Genomic DNA, 19,018 nt, shown 5'->3' with positions numbered 1-19,018 from the left:
TTTTGGAAAAAGGCTGCAATGAAACAAAGAGTGAAAAATTTAAAGGGGTCTGAATACTTTCCGTACCCACTGTAGCAGCCAAATGGTGGAATCGCAACGTTACTTGATGCCCTCAGGCCCAAAAAGACTTTTCCCCATACAGTTAAAACGTCTGTAAATCAGTAGATACATTTACAGAATCAGAATTTGATCCATTCTGTTCGATAATATTTGTAAAGTCTAGAAGAGCCGCTCACTGAGGAACATATTTTTGTGATATAGAACTGATTGTGGTAGTTGTGCATAACATTTCATCACACTGTCCCAACACAACATAGATTATCAGATGGTCTACAAGTCCGGTCTGTGTTTAACTTTTATTTGACTGTAATTTGGATGTGTTTAGTTGTATTGCTCCAAGCCTTGTATAAGTAATATTATGCAGCAACAGTTGGTGCAAGACTATTCCGTTGTCACTGATTGTCACGGATTGTTGAAGATGTTGTGTATGGATATTTATAGAGTATATTTGTGTAAATCTCTTTTATGAATTGTTAATTAAGCCTTAACTGCTTTGCTTCAATGATGTGAGGGAAGTGTTTGAGATCCTAGTCAACACTGTGAAGGACTCAAAGGCCGAAACCCACTTCCTGTCCTTGATGCAGCACCTGCTACTGATCCGTAATGACTATTTGGCCAGGTAGCACATGAACATACACTCACTCGTACATGTCAATACTCTCTCACACATTTTCCTGCTCACACATTCACATATTAGAGCTGATGTATTGTTTTGTGACAAGATACCTAGATGTTGTTTCATCTGAGATTCACTTATCACTGCTTTTCTGTCATTGCGATACATACATTGGTATTTATACTAGAATAAGGCTAATTGTTAAAATATTCTGAATGATAGGGCATTCAGAGAAAAGTTGCTCTAAAATTCTAGAACTCTAGGTGTACTCTTGAATAAAAATTTAGAAGCAGAATTCAGAGTACGGAGTCTAGCATAATACATATTTTTCATATACATACAGGAAAGTAGTTTTGTGACACCAGCAATTTATTTTGAAGTACCAATGCAGTCTGCCATAATAACCATGACAAAAGGAAAACTTAAGAAGGAGTTTCTTCCCTTTCTTCATCCAACTCTCCGTCTCAGCCCTGTCCTCCATTTGCTGTTTGTTTTCTAGAGCATTGTTCAAAGGCTAAGAAATTAATACATGCAAAGAACTCCAATTCCATTTTAATAGAAATGAACGCCATCACCTCTTATCACCAGAAATATGCTAATGTCTCTCCCTTTGTCTTCCAAAGCCCTTGGGGGTTTAGTTAGGGAAACAGAGGAGGAAGGAAGAGTGAATAATTGAATGACAAGAAGAGGGTAGAATAATGTTAAGGACAAATCAAAAATTGTACGGCATAGTGTATGCACATTTACACATCTATGTCTACTTTTACATGCAGCCACACAAAATGGAGGAATGTGTTGCCTTAATGTCACAGAAAACAGGCAAACACAACATGTTTAGGCATGCAGACCTTTGATTTGAGTTGGTTGTGTTGTTGGTCGGTGTTGCCTTTATACTATCAGACAGGCAGGAAATTGTGGTTAATTTTTAAAACAGTTTGGGGAATCTATTGTGAGGATGGAAAAGGCAGGTTGGCCCAAACAAATGATCCCAGCTGAGGTCTTATAAACTTCCCTCTCTTCCATCCCACTCTCTTTCTTATCCGGCTATTTCCATTCAGGTGATCCAGTGGAACACAATAGAGGTTTTCTGTAATGTACTGCACAGAGAGACAGGAAGTGAGGGTGGGAGTGAGAGCTGTAGCATTGCAGAAAATCCAACTTGATAATTACAGAGATGAAGGGAGGCGGAGGGCGAGACGATAATAAAGAAGAAATTGAGAGTTGAGGTAAATTGCTAGGCAGATGTTGAGAGAATGAGGGAGAGACGCACAGGGAATAGAAGGGTAGCGTTTGTGTGGGAATGAATGCAAGAGCACCTGCTATTTTTTCATTCTTACTGTGTTTAATTCCCAAGTGGAGATGGAGGCCAGAGAATGTACCAGAATACACTAATGCATTAATTCTCCTACCTCTAGTCATACACATACTTTGCATGTACACAGACTGTACAGGGCTTAATAGATGGAGTTTAAAAATGCAATGATGTGTGTATTTATTTTACGATTTAGCATTGTTTATATAGCATTAGGCCTACAAACCAGCTTTTCCTAATGTACCAAATATCTAAATCAAATGTGTTTAGGCTGGTGAAGAATGCCAGATTTAGGATGTAGACTAATCTATTTCCTTTTGACTCAGTTTTCAAGAATGACACTAGATGTCTCTATCGCTCCACGGATAAATCTAAGCTTAGGAGAAAAAAAACTTGAAGTGTATTGAAGGAGTGGAACAAGTGTTAGACAAAGGCAGAGTGACTAAGAAAGATAGGGGAGGGCGGGAGACAGAATAAATAAAGTATTGAGTTTGTGACTCTGGCAGCATCTAATGGGGTCAGGGAATAAGACACCTCCAAAATTGAGTGTCTGTGTGAAGCTGGCTTGATCAGACACGGGGCGCTGGACATACACCAACACACTCTACGGATACAGTTGCACACAATCAATCTTTGTGACAAGAAACTCCAACTGACATGCTCACACAGACAGCCAATCTCAGTTGCAGGCAAAGTGACAAAGCATGTGTGTTCACACATTTGTCGGAACAAATGAACCAACTTGATTTTTGTCGGCCTCATCCTCTGTTCACATAATGTGCTAAATTTCTTATTAATGTAGACTTCTCTGGTATTGTACAACACATACATACACATCATTGTGGAGACAACATGCACAGTATGTTGTAGAGTGTGAGATATTCTCTTCTTTCCCCAGCATATTAACTCTTTTTTCTTTGTACTCTCCTTTTTTCCTTCAAATCCAATTGTCCCCCTGTCTCTCTCCACTTCTTTCTCTCTGTCTCCCAATCCATCTATCTGTAAATCTGTCACTCCCTTCCTTCTGCAGGCCTCAGTACTACAAGTTAATAGACGAGTGTATCGCTCAGATCGTGCTTCACAGGAATGGAGCGGACCCTGACTTCAAGTGCCGGAACCTCAGCCTCAACATTGAAACCTTGATAGGTGAGTTGTTAGACCAGAACACACATTTTCTCTCCCTAAGTGTACATGGGACCATCTTGCCCATTAACCAACACCCTTAAAATGTTGAGCTATATCCATGCTTTTTCACAGGCATTAAGGACCACATCAACACAAAATTTACATAGACCAGAAATATTAAACATGGTGGCATAGTGCTGTGTGAAACACCCAGAAACACCACAGGGTGGACCCAGAGACAGAGTGTGCGTTAGTGTGGGCTAAATTGTGTGATGACTTTTACAATCATAGGTGATTGGTATAAAATGCACTTTATCAAGAGGACAAAAGCTTTATCTCAAACTATGTCACAATACAGTAGGTGACATTTAGTTGTCCTCTTCCAATGTTTGATTCTTGACACACAATGATAGATTGGTGAGATGATAACTCTCAGGTCCTGGTGGTGAATGTATTAATATAATAAAAATTGGCTGTGTGTCTATATACACTCTGTTCAAATCATAGGTTCACAATTGTTCAAGTCTTTCTTAAAATAATCATCAAATGGCCAAATGAACATTGAAATTGGTTTTGCTTGCTGTAATCATTCCTCTTTTTTTCAAACCAGCCAAGATCCTTTCCTAATGCGTTTCCAATCAGAGTGATGAGGAACTAAAACTACAGTCCTTGTTCGGTGCAAAAATACATCCCAAAGTTTACTGAAGCAAATATGAGGCTGCAACAGTCTAAGTTAATCATATCAAGTTTTTTTTTCTAGTACAAAGTTCCCTCTTTGTGTTACTATACCTCCACTGCAGTTCTGCCAGAAAACTGTCGTGGGGGAAACAGAACAAGTGAATTCTAAAAATGTTTTAAAGGATTCTCACTTGATAAACTCGGACTGGTGTAAGCCTCATATTGGATTCAGATAAACTTTGGAATACGTATTTAAGTTGGAATACACTTTGCACAGAACAAAGATGAGTAGTTTAAAAAAAAAATTGGAGGCACTTTAAGTATCTTTTTATTGGCCAGTGTGGAAAAGAGGAATTATTACAGCAAGCTAAAACTGTTTTGACTCATGTATGGGTACCTGACTATAGTTTTGAGATAGACATGACAAATTGTGAACTTATTGTCTAAGTGCACATGAGCAAGACACATAATCCCATTTCTTGTAACTCTAATATGTACACACATGAAATGCTAAGTTCTGATGAAAAGTGGTGCATACGGATATATCTGCATGTGGTATTTGGATGTGAGTGACAGCACTAAATGTTGACAAGGAAACACCTGCTGACTATAGTAAACTAAAGCAGAGCATAATGGAGGTGCAAGCCATGTCTCAAGAGTTCAAAACTCCTTTATGGCAGTTCTCCATTGCTCACCGCAGGAGGCTCTAATTGCACTGGTTCTAAATGCGTCTTGACACACACAGGCTTGCTGGCCTCCTTTAAGGCTGCCAGAGTTATTATCGGTGGAAAGCAGCCCAATTCTGCCCTGCATGCATTATTTAGTGTTTTTCTTTGAACTCTGAAATTCAGCACAGTTTTCTCCCTACATTCTGGCTCCCTTAGTGCTCTCTATTTGAAGTTTGTCTCAATTCCCATTTAGCCTAGCCACCGTGACAGAAGTAACAGCCCCCCCTTCCATTACACATCCAATAACCATGTAAACTCGTACACAAAAGCACACTCTGAAAATGTACGTGGGTTAGCATATTATTGTCAAGTTCCTTCATCCGGGAAAATCTTCTTTCACAAAATGGATTTCTCATTTTGCTCTGCCATGCTTACCAGCTTATCTAGGTTGTTGCATTCCTTTTTCCATATTTTCATGTAACTGATGAAGAGTCACACTTTCTCTTCACCAGCTGTATAATTCACTTTCTGTAAGTTTATGCAATTTCTTCATTTTCTATTTTCGCGTTTCACAGCCATTTATTTATGTTATCTATCTGTTTGATCCCTCTTCTGGGCATCATGATTAGTGACTGTCTTTTATCCAGTGACTTTGTGGCATTCATCTTCAAGCTAATTAGTTCTTTTACTGCACATGCTCGGTAAGCCCTTGGGCACTGAACCACCTGTAGGCCCTGCAATTATTCTGGAAAAAAACCCTGTTGGTCAGCCTGTGTTCTCTCACCTTGTCCTTTGCCAAGCAAAACCTCTGATAATGGATTACTTCCAGACTGTTACATGGTCTTTCTATTTTGATAAAAAGAATTGATATTGGTGTGAGATGTCTTTCCCATCAAGGGACATTAGGGTGTTCCCATCTCTCACTTATACACACATTCAGACAAAGGTGTATGTATTGGAGGCTTACAAGGTATTGATATGTAGAAGCGGCGTGCATAAGATGGCATCCTGTTGTAATGAGATGCCAGCACAATCTTCTCGTGGATCTTCACTTTGAGCAGTGTGATAAGAGAAAAATAGGGAGACAGATACGTTGCTAGCTCTGTGTGTATTCATCTGTTTGTAAATGTATGTGGGTGCACATCATGTGTCAGACGGAAGGGTGCGATGTCATCACTCCCAGACGTGTGCAGGTGCGTTTTCTGATACCCTTATCTCATCTATCACCTCTTTGGTTCTTTCTCGTTTCCTTTCTTCTGTCCTCTCTGTTTGTCCACAGAAAACATGGTCGACCAGACCAAGGTGGAAATGAGCGAGGCCAAGGCAGCTGAGCTGGAGAAAAAGGTGAAAAACGCACAATTTAATTTACATTGAAAATCATTAAAACACACAAACAATGGGATCGTAATGAAATTCTTCGCGTTAAGTGTTTGTCTAAAATGAATTGACAAGAAAAAGGGAGGGACAGGTGACAGGTGACTAAGAGAATGAACATACACATGTCTGACAGACAAGTACTCTTACAGGCCGCAAAAATAACACACGCAACACATTCACACAAGGTGGTAAATGCCTTGATTGCGGTGTGCTGGTGCCCTGATATTTCTGTCACAGTGACAGGATAATTGCAGAGAGGAAGCTGAAACTAGCCTTCATTTACACAGACATAAAGACACACTCCCACATGGGATCATATCCATTGACCATATGCACATCCACACAAGCACACATTACATGAGCACACTTGGATTAATTTTCCTTAAACACACACACACACACACACACAGACACACACCATAGTGCTAGTTGTCTATGATGGGGTAATTGCAGGCAGTCTCTTTGGCAGGAATTAGGGATGAGGCTGTCGGGATGCTGACAGCGAGCGTAACGGATCTGCGTCGGCAAATTAAACAGCCATGTTTTTCTGTGTTTTCGTGGAGGCATCTATTTAAATACACTTATCTTGTTGTCAAGTGTCCTAAAAGAGAAAAAAATCTGTGAAAATCTATGAAAGTGACAAAATTAAATTGGGGGTAAAATGATTTTCAATTTTTTTTTTTTTTTATGGAAGGTTTTCAATTGGAAGTGAGAAGTGAGCTCATACAAGTGCACTGAAGCATCCTAACTCAATAATTGATGCTAATTTGCAGTGTAAATTATAAAATGAAACTAAAAGCATTAGACTGCAAGAAATGGCTTCTAAATGTCTTTGAATGTCTTTGAAATAAAGAAAGAGAGGGAAGTGGGCCCAGGGTTTGACTCTGACCCGCTGCCCTTTGCTGCATGTCATTCCCCCCTCTGTCTCCCCTTTCATGTCTTTATCCAGCCCATGAAAATAAAGACTTAAAAATGCCCCAAAATATATTATGAGGAAAAAAAGAGGGAGGCTAACAGCTTGTGCAGGCAAACACACTTTGCTCCCATATTTCATTGGAGAACCCTGGTGTTTTTGTAGCTTCAGGATATTTATTTGTTGGATTTCTTTTTTTTCTTTTCTGTTCTTCAATAATCTTTTCAATTAAACTGTTTATGAAATGATTTGGCATTTGGAGTCTTCTCACTCAACATAAATCCTGTGCTAGTGCCCCTTTTTAATTGCAGCAACACTTTATCCATTCTTTGTTCATTTTACACAGCCTTCATTTTATAAGTAAAAAAATATTTTAAGATATTCATATAGTAATCCAGGACGTTAATATTATTCAGTACTTCATTTTTTGACTTACTGTATATGATTAGGGTACTCAGAAATTAGCGTTTTCAACTCATATGATATCAATGTATTCCTGTATTATTCATGACACAAACATATCAGGAAAACAATTTCCATAACAATGGCATAGTATCTGTGCAGTCCTGGTACCAGTGGGACTTCTTTAGTGCCTGAGGGAAGTCTGAGAAAACATTATTTACTGCCATTGAGATGATGCTTTTTGAAATTGGCCGTTGCACACAATTTGTGACAAAAAGTCACCAATAAGTCTACCTAGCACTTTTACAATACTGTAACTGTATCTGTCTCTCTGTGACCCTTTACATGTCTGTTAGCTGAATGCAGAGTTGACAGCACGCCACGAGTTGCAGGTGGAGCTGAAGAAACTGGAGGGCGACTATGAGCAGAAGGTGCAGGATTTGAGCCAAGACAAGGAACAGCTGGCCACAGCTAAGCAAGAGCAAGAAAAGCAGAACCAAGAACTACAACAACAGCTTAGCACACGGGAACAACAGGTACACACCTACTCTTCCACCACCCACCTGTCGACGTGGGGCTCAGTGCCTTTTAATTTCATATAACTTAACATGTAATAATACGCTGTTTTTTAGAAAAAATTGTTTATTGTGGAGTATTGAGTTGAGGAGCTAAATGTGACAACGTCTCTCAATACATTTTTGATGTGTGATTACACACCTGAATTCACTGAAATAAAAATGATTTGAACCAAGTATGGTACTTCCAGAAATCGTGGTGGCAAGTACACCAACTCAAACAGCCTTCATGTAGTACTTCTATCATTGCTTGATGCCATTATCAATATAAAAGAACCAGAACATGAGGACAGATTCAGTAATGATTAAGTTAGATCATTGAGTCTTGTTAGATGTCCAGGAAATGCACAAAACAGAAATTTCTGCTAAAGTGGCAAGAAATGAAATATTTTGAAGCTTAGAGAAATTTAACATTGCAGAAATATAAGCACCAAAAAAGTTGTCAACATCTATGCACACCCACACAAACACAAAAAGCCTTAAATGATTTAGCCAACTGCTAGCATGGCATGAAAAGCGGAAAAAATCTAAAAGGATATTGTGATTAGAAGCCAAATCCTTTAGAGATTAAGAAACTCTGTAAAAACGTGGGAAGTGGGGGAATGGGAGTCCAAAGAGTGAATAAGGGGAGAAGAAAGAAGAAGAAAGGGAAATGACGTAGATGAGATACTGAATGTTTAAAGCCAAGATACGCACACTGTGTGTGTGTGTGTGTGTGTGTGTGTGTGTGTGTGTGTGTGTGTGTGTGTGTGTGCGCACGCTCATACAGTAGGGAGGCAAAGATGATGATTGTTTAGCTGTCAGTGTCCTGCTGCCACACCAGCTGGACTCTGCCTCACAGTGACACCCAAACTCACAAACACACCAAGTGACCCAGAGCAATCTGCCTCGGTGCATGTGTCCTCATAACCACATGAAGATGTTCCTTTGTGTGTTTGTTTGTGAGCGTCTCAGTAAGAGAACTACAGAGCTTCCATAATGAGCTTCATCCAAAGTGGCTGATGCCAACAGAGTCATCGTCTCGCCATGCGACATCCCGAACACACACATATGCAAACACTGTTGTCCAACCCATCACCAGCATCACCAGTCAGGCATCAGACAAGCTTCTCATACTAAGATGCCTCACTTTCTCTGTGTTTGAGGCACTGCCCATCAAAGATTTCTTCACATGTAGAGATCTCTCACTGTCCCTCCATGTGATGCCGTGCCCAACTCTTCTTCTGCTGCCTCACTAAGAAAGCTTGCCTCTGAGGCCCTTTATGTCTGTTACCGTCTTCTTTTCAAAGTCTGAAGATACGACACACACAATTTGTTAGGCTTCATACAGACACTCTCTGACATGCACACTGTTTACACTATATACACCTAAGAACACAAACCGTAAATAAACTTCTCTATACTTTAATTATTCAAATCACAAAGTATTTTGTCATTTCAGCGCACTCCTTTTATGGGCCAGTATTAGCTGGTTGACTTTAATAACTTGGACAGTTTTCTCAAGAATTGTCGCCTCACTGATGTAAATACTGAGATTAGTATTTCAGTGTTGAAATAAAAAAATTATTTCACCCTCACTTCTAATATAGAAGTTTGTGCACTTCTTTAAAACTTTTTCTTTTAAATTCCTCTGTGGACTTAATTCCCCCCTCTTATGTTTTTCTCACTGAGCCTTGTCCTCCATTCTCTCCCAAAACTCAATCCTGCCCAGGCTTTAATCCCTTTCTCTGTCGCTCTTTCCCCTCTTTTGTTCTGCTTGTTTTTTTTTTCCCTCAAATCTAATCACTCTGTTGGCATGGTAATTCATTGGAAATGGTGGAATTTGCCAATGCTATAAAAATGTAAGAAATAAACAACAACAAACAATGTACAATCAAGTCATGCCTATGTGATAAATTACTGTATTAAAGTAGTATTTTTATCAATATTTATGATAACATACTGTATCCTTACCTCCCTGCAGATTGAAAAGCTGTCTAAAGATCTGGAAGAGGCCAAGACCAAAGTAGTCACAGTTACGGTTCCTGTGCCAACACCTGGTTTCTCTCCTCCACCACCTGCCCCTCCTCTCCCTGGCCAGAATGCAGGTATGCCCCCTCCACCTCCGCCCCCTCCCTTGCCAGGCCAGGTAGGCATGCCTGTTGCCCCAGCCCCTCCTCCTTTACCGGGTCATGCCAGTATTCCTCCCCCACCGCCTTTGCCAGGCATGCCAAGACCTCCACCTCCCCCACCTCTCCCTGGCATGCCTGGACCTCCACCACCCCCGCCTCTCCCTGGCATGCCAGGACCGCCACCCCCTCCACCCTTACCTGGTATGGGACCTCCACCACCACCACCACCACCTGGGTTTCCTGGTATGCCCCCTCCACCACCAGGCCCAGGCATGCCTCCACCTCCACTATTTGGCATGGGGGGCTGGGGTCTTGCTGCACCACCCTCACTGCCTTATGGGCTCCAGCCTAAGAAGGAGTACAAGCCTGAGGTCCAGCTGAAGAGAGCCAACTGGAGCAAGGTCAGTCCTAAAATAGATGGTTGAATATATTATCAGTTTTGAAAAAGTGATAGAAGCATTTTCAGTTAGTTATTTTTTTGGTGATGTAAAATATTATGGACAAAAGAAATGTGCAATTTTCTTGCTTCTTACTGTCTTACATTCTTTGCTTCATCATATGATTTAACTAACCCTGTATAGATTACACCTATGTTGATACCTTGCTTGAATACTAAGCTTGAATGTTTTAATTCCCGTATATTATTTATTCATTTTTGTTGGATACCTCCTGCAACAGATGTTTTTTTAGATGGCATCTCTAGAAATGTCAACTGTTAGACCAAGTTGAGATTGCTTGTTATTGTGATAATCTGTCTCGATGCCAAAAAGTATGCCAGTGTTGGTGAGTTGTTGGTCAGCTAATATAACATACGGTTTTTCAGCTCTAAATTATACAATATGCATTACGCTCATGTTAAACCAAGGAGGGATTTTGTTGTAAATGATGGTAATGTAATTAATAAATCTAAAAAAGTATGTATTTTACTGTACTACGGTTTACAGCACAGTTTGAAATAGCTCAGGTTGTTCTTTAGTGTGTGCAACAGCGTGAGAGAAATGTGAGGTGGAGCTTTAACAGTGAGATTGTGACCAATAGTGAATTGCATGCACACATTATGATCTCCTGACTATGTGCTTCATGTTCTCCTCCACCCTCTCATCTGTGATGGTTAAAACATCAAACCAGCCCTCTGTCTTTCTTTAGCCTAGAGCTACTGTTTAATGGCTTCAGCAGGCTTCATCAGCATTTAGCCTCTCTCTCTCTCTCTCTCTCTCTCTCTCTCTCTCTCTCTCTCTCTCTCTCTCTCTCTCTCTCTCTCTCTCTCTCTCTGTCGGGCTGGTGAGAGTGTTTGACGAGGATGTCACAGAAATTGCTTTTTAATAAGCCTTCTTCTTTTAACTGCGCCACTGAAAGATAATTAAATTGCTGCTAGAAAGGACAGTATTCTTTTGTAATTTAAATTAACTTTCTTTTCCCCGGTTGGTCTCATTCTCTTTTTTGCACGTGCTCTCTTGCTTTTCTTTCTTGCTCCTTCAGCTCATCCCCATATCACATTTCCTTTCCCTACTCTCTGTCTACTCTGTCCTACGCCCCCATCCCTGAGGCTTTGTCCATAATGAAAGGACTGATATCTGTAAATTTACCACCACAGCTTTTTCTCTCGCTCTCTGTTTCACTTCCTCTATTTTTCTTTTCTTTTAATGAGAACACTCAGTAAGTGAAGGAAAAACGTACAAAGTTAATTGTGAATTGTGACCAGAATAAAGAGAGAGAGAGAGAGGGAGTGTGCAACAGCAAGACAAAGGGAGGGATACAGAGAGAGCACCCGAGTAAGGGTGAAGAAAGAATAAGGGGGAGGGGAAAAAGCAGAACCTTTAATACCCCTTTACCCCAGAATTTCTTTGCATTTCTGTATGAAGTTCTGATGCTCAAGATGTGTTGTGGTAGAGACAGTGTGCAAAGCTAAGAGAAGATAACTACCTGTTTCCTCCTCTTTCTTTCCTTTCTGCCTTCCTTCCTTCACCCTTCTCTACACTTTCTGCTATCATAACCCTACTTCTTCCTTTTATGGCTGTTTCTTTTGTTCTAGCGACTTATTGATCCGCTCATCTCATTGTATGCCAGGTGCAAAGATTGTAGTCAATTTGATGATATGGTTATCTAACGGATATAATACATCTCCCTCTGTCTCCTTTTTTCTCTGTACATACCACGTTTCTCTCTCTTAGATCGTCCCTGAGGACCTCTCTGAGAAAAGTTTCTGGACCAAGGCCAAAGAAGGGAAATTTGAAAACAATGAGCTCTTTGCCAAACTCACCTTGGCCTTCTCCTCACAGACAAAGAGTGAGTGTGTGGCTTGTGTGCTTTAACTACTGCTGGTATTATCATGTTTCCCAGTAATGAGCAATGTCTTTCTCTGTTTCTCACCCCTCCCGTCTCTCTATTTCAATCCTGTTGCTCTGCTTCCATCAGCCACTAAAGGTAAGAATATTACACACATACTTCCATTTAGTTCTTTTTCTTCACACATCCGCTCCAGTTTTTTTCACCCTTCTCTTCCTGTGCTTGGAGGACACACTGCACATTTACATTATTTAGCAACACTGTGTCAAAACAGCATCTCACACAAGTTCATGAATAAACCACCCACACCTGTGCTTGTGTATGTGTTCATCTTCTTAAAGTGCCTATGACTTGTTGTGCAGACCCTGGGTAAGATGGTGAGATTTGGGACTTGGGGACAGAGGGAGAGATGGACACAGAGAGTAGGGTAGAGGGAAGGATAAGAAGAAGGTCACTGATGTCCTTTGACTAGCCACCTGCTGTCCTGGCACAAAGCGCTGACACACAGACGCATACTCACACTCGTGCACCTGTCCGCTCCTATCCCCTTGTCCTAGTGTCACTGAGCCTTCTGCTCCAACTCCTCCATATTCATATAACCAGGACACCAGGAAATCACAGACAGTGTGTAGGTGTGTATATGATTCTTTGTGACCTTCAGATTTAATCTTAGTACACACACACACTGACTCTGGCTTATGTCATATACATAAACAGATGTGTGCACGCACACATGGCTGATGCTAGCTGTTGCTGTCAGTTAAATGTCAGTGTTGGCAGCTGTCCCATCTGTATTCACCTGAATGGCAAGTCCTTACGTCTGCCTGTCACTCCTTGGTTTGACCCCTCCACCCCCCTGGCCCGTGCACCCACGCATCCACTTTTTATTGGCTGAGGCAGCCGCCTGTTTCTGTTGATGTCTAATAACCTTTTCTGAGAGCTGACTATAAAGACACTGTGGCCTTTTCATAGCCAGCCCCACACCGGTCTGTATGTATGCATTATGAGAGTGTTTGTGAGATGGACCAGGTCCAGTGTGTTTAGTGTTGTTGATTGTCCTGTGCTTCTTGAATCTGTTTGGTAGTTATGAATAACACATTCTTCAAAACAGAACTGGTATTTTATTGAGCTGTTGTGTGAGCATCTTGTGAGCATCTTTTTGTGAGTGTGTGGTTTAATCCAAACTCTGTCTGGGTTTTGTATACATGTTTGTGTGTCTGTGGCAGCGCATGCATTACATGCCGAATAAGCAACCAGCCCCGGTTATGCAGATTGACCCTTCACCCCTTGTCCTGCCTTCTCTTGCTTAAACACACCGTTCAAAGTGTAATACATTCCTCCTGACTTCCCTATCCTTGTCCTAATCCCTCAACTCTGGAAGCCCGGCTTCACTCTTTCTCATCCTCCTGTTCCTCCTCCTCTGCAACTCCCATTCCTCGTTACCCAGCAAACACACAGACACCACACCGAGTCACCGCTGACCATTCCTGACCTTTCTTCCTCTTCTCCATCAGCGCTGCTGGGGTTGCACACACACACCTCAGAAAAGCGATGTGTTGGGGGGGGGGGGAGGTAGTGTGCTCAAGGCAGGGTCAGAGCTGTTGCCCCCTGAGCCTCGGTGGAAGAGTAGAGAGCTGATGGTGGGAGACATGCCCTCTGGCTGCACATGGCTCTCATGGACACAATTCCACACTCGCAAGCGTACATATGTAGTTATTTCCACAATCTGTATATACCTAGTTATGTATCTCAATCTGATCTGTTTTCTTTCTCTCTCTCTCTCTCTCTCTCTCTCTCTCTCTCTCTCTCTCTCTCTCTCTCTCTCTCTCTCTCTCTCTCACAAACATTGAAAACAGGGTCAGGTTCAGTAGTTTAGCTAAGGCAAGTTACAGTATCGGTCATGCTTCTGTCTTTCTCTAGCCGCTGAGTGCTGAGCATCTCATAATTTAACTAAACACTTTCTGGGACAATCTTTGACAAACTGCTGAGATGATAATTAAAACCTTTATTGTTTTTAATAGTTGAAATGATATGACTTTTATATTAAGGTGGATTTTGCCTTAACAAAGGCAGATTGTGTGAAATCCTACTTACAAGAGGCATCCCTATGAACCCATCAAGCTGTTATCAGAAACTGAGCATCAGTTATCAGCAGTTTGTTTGTTACAGTCTGCTTGCTTACGTATGGGTAGTAAACATGTTAGCATCAACTGCAAATATAGAGCAAGTTTCCTATTTTAACGGTATGTGATGTTAGGGTTTATTTTTTTAAGTCGTAATGCATCTGGTCTAATTAAGATGCTTTTAACCTACACTCACCCACCTCCTAATGCAGGATAAAAAAACAGTGTTTCTGAGGTTAGGCAAGACAATAACATGTCAATAAGACTACCATTAAAAAAAAAAAAAAAAGCTTCACCTCACTCAAACTACTTAGTCTTGCAATCAACCATTGCAACCTAGGCCATCGTTAGTAGTATTGTAATGCGCATCTTAAGATATTATTCACCAGGATGGAAATACAAAATGAAGTTGTCAACATGGGAAATGAGAAGTATGCGTTACATAGTCAGTCAATAAATGGATTTGGGTTTGGCTTATTAAAGATGTAAACAGACAGTGAACTACCTCAGGAACTTGTTTGGGTATATTCTTTCAGAGTTGTTACTCTATACATTTGTACAGTTTGATGAAGATAGTACAGCTTGGTATTAACAATAATTTATAATGACGCAACTCTCCAAATTAAACTGCAATATTTGTAGTGGAGGAACCATGCTAGTATATTGCCATCTTCTTTCCACAGATATGGAAATAACTGCTATTATTTCTCCCATTGTTGTGCTTTGCGAGTGTAAGGGCTCAAATCGGAGACCCAATGTGACTATCTGCAATTGAAAGTAAATACCAAAGTTGTTTAGATGAGCTAGTAAGTGTGGCTGTAAATCTGTTAGTGTAGTGTTTAAGGTTTCAGACGGCAAGCTTATTCCCACATTCTCCTTTAAGCTGCTGGAGCTCAAATCCTTACTTTGAAGTGCTTGTGTGTGTTTTCTCCTATTTTAGTATTTATTTAATAATAATAACAATAGAAGTAATAAAGATAAACAGAATCTTAACACAGGTCCTTTTTTATGTGGTAATTTCTTGGAGAGCGCAGGAAAGTGACAAGGCTAGAATTGATACAGTGTTCATCTAATATGGCTATAGAAATCCTTTTCTCACTCTTTCAGACTGTGTTTGATAGCAGGTGCCCTTTGAAGTCGGCACCTCAGATAGCCCAATTAACAAAAAGAATGAGAGAGCGAAGAATGGGAGGGTGAAAAAAAAAGAAGAAGAGAGCGGAGGGAAAGGCTGGACTAGGGGGAATGTTGGTGATTAATTTGATTTGGGAGCAAAAAGGAGACACAAGTGCCAGGAGCATATATGATTATTAATCCTCATAATGTGAGGATCATTTTCATATCCCAATTCTCCAGCGTTTACACCGTGCCCTCATCTGTGTCTGTCTCTTTTGCTGTGTTTCTATGGTCTGTTGTAGTACGCCGACCTAATTTCTCTTTTCTGGTGGAGATCTCCCCCAACCCAAGGAGTCACTTTGTGATGTCACTCACTGTATATTGCTGCATAACACATCTACACACGCAAAAGCACCTTCCTGCATCACATTCGCTTTAAAGTTTATTGCAAATGAATGCGTGTTTGTCACTGTAAGGGTGCCTGTGTGCTGGTGTATGTGCTTGAGAGAGAGTGGGTGGTGAGCTCAACCACATTTACAAACCAATTATAATAAACCGTTTCATCTCCCTGTGTTCTGAAGAAATCAATTTCCTTCTCTGTAGGTATGCGTGCAGTGCATGTACGTGTATTTGGGATTCTGAGTTTCCTCTTCGGTCTGTTACATTCACTTTTCACTTTAATGAGCCTCCAATCAGCTAGAAAGTGCTCTATGTGCTCATTCTTGTCTGAGGCTTCTCCCAGGTTGTAGCCTAATCAGGTAAAGGAAAGAGATGTGTCATATATTAGCAATACAATACAGGTACAGTGTTGATCAGGTTATCACATATTCTGCTTAACAGAGTTCACAACATTTACTGACTTGTTTTTGTTAAACTACACTGGCTAGAGGTCATTGTCAGCCAAAGGAAGAAGTCCTTGCTATGGAAATAACTTGCATGTTTTCGTTTTTACATTACAGCAGACGGATTGCAGTTTTTTTTTAAATGTCAGCTGTGGTATATATTGATGCTGTAGATTTGCCCTTTGGTCATTCTTCAGACACAGTTTGTAGACAATAAATAACATGAAAAATTGAAATAGTTGAGTGTCTATTCTGATTCTATACCTGATGGTCGCACAGTTGCTGCTTCGCATTGGACAGGCCTGATCAATTACTTGCAAGTTTTAGTTGAAAGTGATCACAGGTGAGAAAGGGGTAGACCCGACTTTTTACTTCAATAGTCTCCTTTCTTGCTTCCCTCCATCTAATCCTCTTCCATCCCCATCCAATTGTTTAATAATCCCCACACAACCCACTTCTAGAAGATGCTCGACACCCAAGAAACATTTGTGAGTTGTGTGTGTATTTGTGCAAACATTTGTGTGCATGATTGTGTATAATTAGGGAGAGTTTTAGATAAGTTAGTGAGATGTGTAGAATCAGAGCTGCAGTCTCCTGAGACTGTTTAAAATATGTACTAATAAAGCACTAAGTGAGGAATGAGCACACTTTATCAAGCTGTTAAAGTGTTTGTGCGATTGTGTTGAATTAGCCTGAAAAGCCTGTGTGTATTAGTTTTAAGGGTGGTGTGTGTGAACGCGTGCACGCGAATATGTATCTGTGTATGTTTGTACTTGTGTAGTGCATAGAAGCAGGCCTTGTTAATAAATCATGCAGTGTTCAGGATTGGGTTGCAGAAAGAGAAGCAGGTTAATGCAAGGGTCACTAATGCTGTAGAAAGAGCTGGGAAAAATGTCACACTATTCTTAACCTTCTATTCTATCTTATTCTTTCCATTTCTGACTGCAGCAATTTCTCCATTTATATCTGTAATTCTTATTTTCTTGCCACCCCACTTTTTTGCCAACAATGAATGACCTCACGTTCTGTGTGTGAGAGAGAGAGAGAGAGAGAGAGAGAGAGAGAGAGAGAGAGAGAGACACACACACTATAGCTTTTCAATATGCAGGAATAACCTATACATGAAAGATGTGGTGGTTGTAGGTTGTGTTATGTGTATGTTTATGTGTACCATTGCTTAAGTTAAAATCCTAACTATACCTCTTAAGCCCTCAACAGTAGCGGTGCATTAGGTTGTCTCTGCTCGCTCCCTAAGCCTCGGTGTGTTTTCTCAGTGCGCCAATAGCAAGCGTTCCCTTATTTACCATCTCTTTATGGTTGAGGAACAGGCGCGAAATGCCGCTCATTCATCAGGCCTTATCAGGTTCAAACACATCTGTGTGTGCTCACATTGGCTCTTACTGCCAAATGCAACAGCTCACTCACATGCCCAAGCGGAAGCATACACATGTAAGCGCGCTCAAACACACTCACACATTCTTTTGTTCCGCTCATTCTCTTCATTCCATCCCTCCCTCTATCCCTCCCTCGTTATATCTCTCTCCTCTGTTTTACATGCAAATGAGCTAAGTGTACTCATGCCGGAGCATTACCTCTGTGTGTGCCTAATCTCCTTGCTGCCTTTTCTCTTTCCTAGAGATTATCCTGTTTTTAAACGGAATAGGCTTTCTTCACTTCACTCGGTTCCTCTCCTAACCAGCCAGCCAGTCAGACAGCCAACGTTCCAATCTCTCATCCCAAAACTATCACCATTTAAATGTTTCCAGTGATATGACAGCTTTGCAGGGGCTGAGTGTGTGTGTGTGTGTGTGTGTGTGTGTGTGTGTGTGTGTGTGTACACACCTAACCCATTGTAATCTTTGTGAGTGTCTTTAATCAAGGGTTTGGCTGATAAACTCAAAGCTTGTTACAGATGCAAAGTATCCCCAGTGTTCGGGATTTGTTTCTATTCACCCAGGCCAAGAAAGAAAAAAAAAAAACTTAAAAGAGATTCAAGGATGTGGGGATGAAGGGATATATGTATGCACACCTACACTCCTTCCACCCACTCTTCCGTCCTGTTTTGCTCCTCTTGGTAACACCAGCTTTTTCCCTCCCCCTCCTGTATTTCTTATATATGAATAAGTGTGTGTGCGTGTGCCTGCGTCTCTGAAGTGTGAAAGTGTTCATGAAGGTAGAGCTACATTCATTTTTTTCTATTTGAGGAGCAAGGGAAGTGATAGTGAGGCTGCATCGATGATTAGAAAACATGTTAATCATGAGAAAGGTAGAGAGATGAAGAGATGAGAAGAACGAGTCATAGTGCGTTGCAGCTAAAAGTGCTAAAAATTGACTGCGGATGGCTGTGATTCCCCGCCTCAGCGACTCCCTCTGTTTATTTTTTGTAATATTAGCTACCTATCCCTGAAGGCAGTGGCACACACACACACACACACACAAGACGTAGCCCACTTTGATGTCACTGATAGCATACATAAAAAAATGGAGAGTTAAAGAGCAACATCTTCAAAGATGGAGTTGAGAAGATAGGAGCATTAACCCCCATCTCCCTTCCTCCTTCATTTCTTCTCTTCTCTCTCCTGATTTCCTCATCTCACTTCTCTTATCTCTGCCTGATAAAGGGGTTGTTATGAAAAAAGACAATGAACGAGGGACGACACTAGAAAAATGACAGAAGACTGGTAGGGGGTGAAGATAAAGCAAGCTGTAAAATGAGAAAAAGCAAGATAGATGGGAGCAACAGAGGCATTTGAAAGTGTTCTTTAAAGTCCAAAGCCCCAATCTCAGTCAGATTGTTTAACAGTGTCCTTGAGCTAC

General features: G+C 41.0%; 1 protein-coding gene across 3 annotated transcripts in view; it reads left to right on the top strand.

Moving 5' to 3' along the window:
• The window catches only part of LOC117951343 (protein diaphanous homolog 1-like), a 91,893-nt gene that overhangs the window by 29,152 nt on the left and 43,723 nt on the right, over positions 1 to 19,018 (top strand). For 2 of the 3 annotated variants that reach the window (XM_034883019.1, XM_034883018.1), the window contains 7 exons: positions 563 to 679; positions 3,019 to 3,134; positions 5,739 to 5,803; positions 7,508 to 7,687; positions 9,690 to 10,238; positions 12,009 to 12,123; positions 12,253 to 12,261. In XM_034883019.1, coding sequence (XP_034738910.1) covers positions 563 to 679; positions 3,019 to 3,134; positions 5,739 to 5,803; positions 7,508 to 7,687; positions 9,690 to 10,238; positions 12,009 to 12,123; positions 12,253 to 12,261 — 1,151 coding nt within the window. The remainder of the gene's footprint in view (positions 1 to 562; positions 680 to 3,018; positions 3,135 to 5,738; positions 5,804 to 7,507; positions 7,688 to 9,689; positions 10,239 to 12,008; positions 12,124 to 12,252; positions 12,262 to 19,018) is intronic. The other variant, XM_034883020.1, reaches the window with a different exon arrangement.

This window comes from Etheostoma cragini, chromosome 10, assembly GCF_013103735.1.
Source record: "Etheostoma cragini isolate CJK2018 chromosome 10, CSU_Ecrag_1.0, whole genome shotgun sequence".
Taxonomy (NCBI): Eukaryota; Metazoa; Chordata; class Actinopteri; order Perciformes; family Percidae; genus Etheostoma; species Etheostoma cragini.
The sequence above is the reverse complement of the archived record's forward strand: the minus strand, read 5'-3'. Positions and strand labels throughout refer to the sequence as shown.